At 41.3% G+C, this 7,520-nt stretch overlaps 1 protein-coding gene across 1 annotated transcript; it reads left to right on the top strand.

The window, feature by feature from the left end:
- Positions 1-2,836: 2,836 nt before the first annotated feature.
- LOC140927841 (uncharacterized skeletal organic matrix protein 7-like) lies at positions 2,837-6,868 on the top strand. Its single transcript, XM_073377525.1, is given in 4 exon segments — positions 2,837-3,121; positions 4,428-4,731; positions 5,575-5,795; positions 6,483-6,868. Coding segments are annotated over 4 exon segments (1,038 nt in total). The 5' UTR covers positions 2,837-2,900; the 3' UTR covers positions 6,775-6,868.
- Positions 6,869-7,520: the final 652 nt, after the last annotated feature.

A 7,520-nucleotide genomic window follows, 5' to 3' on the forward strand; every position in this document is an offset into this window, starting at 1 on the left:
GCGGAAATAAAATAGAGGCAATGTATAAAAGGAAGCAACAGCCTATTGCTCTAAAAGCGAGTAAAAGGCAATCAGGAAAAAAAAGATCTGTGATGAAAGGAAACATTTACCACACACTTTGAAAGGATGCAGATTACTTCAGACTGTGTCTGCGTAGATGTTAGAACATTTGGTTCGTATTTTGCGATTTATAATGTTGGCATTATGTCTGACTTTACTTTATTGAAAACATTTTCACCAATCGAGGCTTTCTTCCGCGGCTCAGTGTGTTTAGTATATCATTTTTTTCTCTGATTGCCTTTGCTTTTCCTTCGGGGGGTGCTTCAAGTCTTATTTTGTTACCCAATTAGATCTCTTATAGTAACAGTGTCGCATTTGACTAGCCTGCGAAGTAAGTGTTTCCAGGTGGTTTCGGAGCAAAGAAACCGCGCGAAAAATGGGGCGAGTAGAAGAGCCGGGAGGGGGTTCGCGCGGCCAAAACCGAAAATACCGTGCGTTCCTCGGTCTTTCTTTGTTACGAAGCCACACGGAAAAGCTTGTTACGCAGGCTACATTTGACTAACGGTGTCATTGCGGTACTTTGTTCTAACTATCATTTTAGCAGTTAGATCACTATAATCAAAAATTATAACCCCGAAATTACTTCATGTCGGTTTGCTGGAAAGAAAAAAATTTCACATCGAGTTGTAGAAAATCCAACCAGAAAAATCTGCGCAATCCATTTTGCCCTCAATGGTTACTTAGCCAGTTTTGCGAGGTGAAACGTTTTTGAATTATGGAACCGGCGCTAGTTTCTGATTGGCCGATGTCACGAGCAAGTGAATATGATCATTCTCCCAAACAGATGAATTTGCTCGGATCTAAGCATTTTTTTTGTGTGCGTGTGGCCGTGTTACAATGCCAGATGTTTGAGGAGCAAAATGCAGCTTTTCGTTTTGTTTCTTGCGGGTGCGGTTTGTTTTGTTTCCCTGGACGTCGGCGGTGCGGAAGACAGCCGCCCAGTTTCGAAAAATTCAGTATCAAGCGCTCAACACCCTTGTACATTGGACAGAGTGTGCGAAGTGGTTGATACTATACTACAAAGACAGGATATTTTGGAAAAGAAAGTCAAAGAAAATAGTAAATTGTTTGGTGCACAGCCCTGTACTGAAGGTAAGATCTTCGGCGATTTAGATCTTCCTAATTCGCTCCAAATAACCTTTTGCAGGTTATTTCAGATTTGTAAAATCAGTAACTGCTGGTTGAACCTCTCAGGCGGGTCACGAACTCTAGATTAGACCGAATGACGCGAATGAAATAAAAAAGGCGATCTTAATGATTTGACGTGAACATATATTATCACACAATGTTGCAACTTTTTCGCTGTTTGCTCACGTAATGCCGAAAAATTCAATGAAATTTTCGTTGTGGACTTTAATTTTTAATTTTTTAATTTTTTTTCTTTATTCTTTGCAAAAGAAATTTTAATCTAAAAGGTGCATTAAAAAGTGGAGATGATCATGACAAGAAATCTTATCCCTTGAATACGTCTTGTAACGTAAAGATCGTTTGGAGACTATCTAGCACCGTTATTTATGAACATTTTGTACTTCCAGCGTTCACGGATAAACGTGACAACAAGAATCCTTGATCACCGCATGTGCGAAAGCGATACTGTTCCTTTTCTTGTTGGAAGTTGCTCCTTATGAGGAAAAAAAGACGAGAAATGGAGAGGCGAATGTTTAACTGGCTGCAAGTTGTTATTAAGAAAGATTTAGTTGGACAAACACCTGTCAAAGCATAACTCTTTTGATTAAGGCGTATGGCTAGGCTCAGAAAAATGAAGTATTGTGTTTAATGAACAATTTCTTTTTGATAGAGAGTAACAAAAATTGACGAAATTGCGTTAAATCTACTATTAAAAGAGATCTCAAAAAAACGACGTAACTTTCTGAAGGTCTCACTTTAAAAATTATATTCCATGTTAATTAAGTATTTAATTCTCTATTATAATAAATGAAAGCTGAATAAATTGACGTTAGCGAAAGTCAACAGTGTGCTTTATAACTTTTATTTAGCTGGAAAATTAATTAGAGTTTTTTGTTCCCTGTTACTCGAGGCAATGATCAGTGGCATTATAGACATGTGAGAACTGGTAACTTACACACGGGGGTGAGACCACCACTATTGCTGCGTTCTGTCAGGCTTTTGATCATTATTTTCGGTTTGAAAAACGAACTCCCTGGACTGAAAGTGGATTGAATCAGGACGGTTCAGATAAATCATCTGAAGATTGTCTTGTGCTCGCAAGTTGTAAAATTGATCACCTTTTTAGAAAAGAGAAATAAAAAACTGTACCGGCGTTCTATAAACATCAATGGGGATGAAGATGTTATTCAGTCAGTGACACAGACTACCTGAAAAAAAAATTCGAGTACTCACAAAAGAAGTCGAACCTATGACCTTCTTTAGTCCAGATGCTCTACCACTGAGCTACAGGAGACTTGTGGGAGCTAAGGCCACTAAACTAGCTTCATGTGAGAAACATCTTGCATACTGCTTGGACTGGAATGTCGATATGTGCTTTTTAAACGAAGCAATGATAGAAATTTGATGGTGAATTCTGATTTTTGTTTGTCAAATTAACATCACTCTTCTCGTCTCTGCTTTTTTCCTTTACCCTCTATCCCCTCATTCCTTCCCGTCACCTTACGTCCCATTTTTCTCTCCTCTTTCCTCTGTCTTCTTCCCTTCCTACTTTCCTTCCTCATCCATTTTTCCTCTTTCCTTTTACGTCCATTTTGTTTCCTCCCTTTCTATTTTCTCCTTTCAAGAAATCCCAATTTAGTGTTCTTGTATTTCCTTTTCTCATCATAGATGGAAGCAAGTTTTCGGCTTCCGCTGTAGTAGAATGCACGAGCATGGTGAAATCCATCAAAGACAACCAATTCAAGTTGGATGCTCTGGGCGGCAACAAAAACCTTATGTGTCGTGCACTTTCTTATCCAATTGACGAATCGCAGGCTTATAGCGTGTCAGCGGAACTTCTGAATAAGATAGGTTGACAGGGAGTAAACAGCGGACATCTTGGATTGCTGTACAACGCTTTGGATGAGAATAACTTTGACTTTGTTTACTTCCGGTGAGTTTGATCTGTTTTGTTATGAATTTTTTTCAGTCTTTAAAAATCTAACTGGACTTTTACAGAGTTTCAGGATACGAAGAAAAGCCGGATATTGACTGGGATATACTGAGCGCCAAACAGACTCATTTCCAGTTCCTTTTTCTCATTAACAAGCACGTGGGAAAAAGATACTTAAGATTCCGTTTAGATCAATTGAAAAATGTTAATCTTAACTCCTTTGATCATTATTATCCAAAGAGTAACAAGGTACGCAATGGCGCACATGCCCCTAAAAGGCCCTCATAACCGATGCTTCACCCCCTCCCTATTGGAGAAGGTAGCACCTTATATTATTGTAAGTAAGAAACACTTAGAAGTAAGTAATAAGGGTCGCAGGAAATGCTGGAATTGGCGGAAGTAAAATCGCGTCTTACATTTGTACGGACCTCCCTCCATGCATAGCCTACCACGCAGACGTTCTTAGGGATCCGCAACGCGTTCCTTCCCCTCCCCCACAAAACAAAGGAAGGAACGCGCGACGATGCCCTGAAAACGTCTACGTTGGAGGCCACTCCATGCAATGCGTTCTCATCATAATTATCCAAAGTCTGATAAGTCAAGAAAGAATACTGGGACCATCATTCTCTCTTGTATAAGTAGATTATTGCACAGTTCTGTGGACAGGATAAGTGGGCAGATGGGTTGGAATACACTGCAGTTCCGAGAGGCAATTTCTTTAACGTTAAAAGTTTTCTCAGACTCTTATTTGAATTATTTATTCAGACCTCACTCGGTCGGTGGATGTTATCAGACTGGATACATGGCCAATGGAAAGTTGACGTTTGTCAAAAGTGCCGCGTGTTCTAATGGCCCTCCGAAAGGTGGTGTATGGTTCCCAGTCTCAGTTACAGTGCACGTTCAGGATGTACAAGTATACCACAGTGGGGTCCTGGTGGCATCCATCAAGTCCCATTTTGCTCCAAGGACCTCCCTCCATGCATAGCCTACCACGCAGACGTTCTTAGGGATCCGCAACGCGTTCCTTCCCCTCCCCCACAAAACAAAGGAAGGAACGCGCGACGATGCCCTGAAAACGTCTACGTTGGAGGCCACTCCATGCAATGCGTTCTCATCATAATTATCCAAAGTCTGATAAGTCAAGAAAGAATACTGGGACCATCATTCTCTCTTGTATAAGTAGATTATTGCACAGTTCTGTGGACAGGATAAGTGGGCAGATGGGTTGGAATACACTGCAGTTCCGAGAGGCAATTTCTTTAACGTTAAAAGTTTTCTCAGACTCTTATTTGAATTATTTATTCAGACCTCACTCGGTCGGTGGATGTTATCAGACTGGATACATGGCCAATGGAAAGTTGACGTTTGTCAAAAGTGCCGCGTGTTCTAATGGCCCTCCGAAAGGTGGTGTATGGTTCCCAGTCTCAGTTACAGTGCACGTTCAGGATGTACAAGTATACCACAGTGGGGTCCTGGTGGCGTCCATCAAGTCCCATTTTGCTCCAAGGGCCTGGGGAGGAGTGTTCACTTTTCATGGTTACAAAAACGTGGTCCTCTTCAGGAAATTCAAAATTGCGCCTCAAACGTACGTCACTAAGAGATGCAAAAAGGTAGTGTGAATTAAACATCAATGACACAAAAGCGGTACTTGACGCAAGTCAATGACACAATAAGAAATGACTCTCAGAAGACTTTGTTTTACAAGATTCCAAAGCCACTTGACGAGAAGTCTGCATGTTCATTACAGCAGAATCCCGATTTCTCTAAAGTTAACCCTCGGTATTTCGAAATTCCCGATAATTTGAACCAAATTAAATCTATCGATAACTTCCCTTCACCAGTCAAAGCCTGTAATTCCCCCTGCGCTCCGATTTTTCGAACCTCCCGAAACTTAGAACTTACTTTCATTTCCCAAGATGGTTCGAAAAATGGGGATTCCTCTACACAAATTAACTTATAAACGTGTTCTCCAAAAGTGGCATGACCAGTTTTTGGCTTTGATTAAATGCTGACTCATTTCGCTTCATTTAAAGGCCCATCAAAACGGCTGTAAAGAACTCGGACTCTTAGTTTCAATCTCTAGTTTCAATTTTTTGTTCTTTTGACGCGGGTGACGTTCGATATCAGCGTATTTCAGCCTCGTCCCCAGGGCGCTTTTCCCTGGCTTTCGAGGTGGGGCCCCACCTCAAAAGCCAGGGGAAAGCGCCCTGGGGACGAGGTTGAAGCACATTTAAAAATCACTCGGTGTAGCTTTTAGTGAACTTTTTTGTTCCTCAAGGCTTCAAATATAGCACACACCACGCTCAGATCAGTCTCCCTTATGCGTTTAATTTTACTTTTCCCACGAGTGTTCCTGGGTTCATACGGGAGTCCAACATCTTCCCCAAGAAGAGTGATGAAGAGGAATTTTCACATATGATTTTACTTCACGTAATTTTAATGTACCGATGCAGGTTGATGAGCTACCTGGATACACTAAAGTGGATGCTGCCCACGGACGTTGGCCGCAGGATGGCTTCTGTCAAGTAGCTTACCTTAGAGACGGCAGTACATCAAGTTACCAGCTCTCAGTCGATATGTACAACTTCATTGGACGTGACGGAGTCAACTTTGGTCATCCAGGAGTGTTATTAAACGCCGAAGATCAAGACAACTATGACTTCGTCTATTTTAGGTTTGTTGCAATTTATACAACCAGCATAAGACGGAAGTTGTCACTACTTTGATTTCAAACGTGAACACAATCTGAATTTTTCAAAACCTTCTTACGACCATTGCCGTCCAGGGGTGAGGGGGTGGGGGGGTACTAGGGTTAATATTTGCTAAGTATGTGCTGCTGGCCTCTCAGAGCCCCTACCCCATTATAGTCTATTCTCTTGCCAATTATAGACCCCATCTTAGTCACTTTTGGGCAAATGTAATTGTCGCGATCCCAACAAAGCAGTCATTATCTATTATGTATCTACCTTATATTGAATGAAGAACACTTTACTTTTCACTTACAGTACAAACATTCTGGTACGTTTGCTAACGCGGCCTAAATGTGAAGAACTTTGTCACCCCAAAAATCCGAAAATGTGCGACGCCATTCTAGAAACTCCATTGAAAATGCAGTCCTATTATAGTCAATCCAGACGTGAAAATGCGACCCCGTCCAGCGGGACATCCCCATTAGCCTCTTATAAGGAAGTAACCTCGCGGAGTTCAGTTTACGGAAATGATTTCGGAGTATTAGAAATTCTGTGTGAAGATGGGAAGTGCTATATTAGCTGACATGTTTTCGTGACTCAGTCATGCAATAAGCCTTTTAGGTTTAGTTGCATTCGCTTAATTTTACTTATTGCTTTTTTTTATTTCCCAGGCCTCATTCATCCAGCGGATGTTTTCAGACGGGCTACGTTTACAAAGGTCAACCAAAATTTGACGGAGCAAAGTCCGCCTCTTGTCCCAACGGTCCCCCCAAGGGAGCAGAATGGTTCAACATCAGGGTGGTAGTGTCGAACTCCACACCTGCCGGAGAAGTGAAGGTCTACCTCAAAGGAACATTGGTGACGTCATTCAACCCGCGCTATCCAATCCGAAAACGTGGTGGTGTCTTGGTTGCCAATGGTTACAACAATGTGGTGTATTACAAGAACTTTAAGTTTTTGTAAAGCAGTCAGTGTGTCTTCAATTTAACGAAGGGCTTTTTATATAAAGCAAAGAAAAATATTGCACTAGAATTGTAGCTCGTTTATCAGTTAATAACTTTCTATCAAGAGACTATAAAGGGGACAGAGAGGGCATCCCCCATATACACCCTATTCCCTAGGTAATTCGTCTCGAGTTATTTTTAACACCACAGATCTCAAGAGGGATTAGACAACAGCCAATCACATAGCGCGAATGTGTTCCGCGTGGATGACCCACGCTGAGAGCCACGCGTCCTTCACGAAATGACGCAGAACAAAATGGGGGAAGACGCGGAGAGCGATTTTGCTATTCCTTTTGTCGACAAAAACGACTACAGCGAGATTTCTGCGAAAGCTGTGTCAGCGAAACCGAAATTAAAAAAGAATCGCCCTTCCTCTCTTGTATAGAGCTAACATTTACACACTGAATATTCTCTCAGGATCATTTATAATTTACAGTTTGAAGAGAGCAATTTCTGGTTTGATGTTTATTTTTTTCAGTCTTTATAGCGATTATTCCTACCCACTTACTTTGTCAATTGTAGGCGAACCCTCCTAAAGCTGAATTTCAAGGGACCATATTCAAGCTCAGAAAGAGAAATAAAATTTCGTCGTTGCTTATTTACGTCCTCCATAAAACGCGAAATTAGGCATTTTCACGTCGTAGTCGTGCAAAAACGGGAAAGAAATGAACAAAAAAAAGTGTGTTGCACATGCGAAGTTGTTGT

The sequence above is a fragment of the Porites lutea genome, chromosome 2, assembly GCF_958299795.1.
Source record: "Porites lutea chromosome 2, jaPorLute2.1, whole genome shotgun sequence".
Classification (NCBI taxonomy): Eukaryota; Metazoa; Cnidaria; class Anthozoa; order Scleractinia; family Poritidae; genus Porites; species Porites lutea.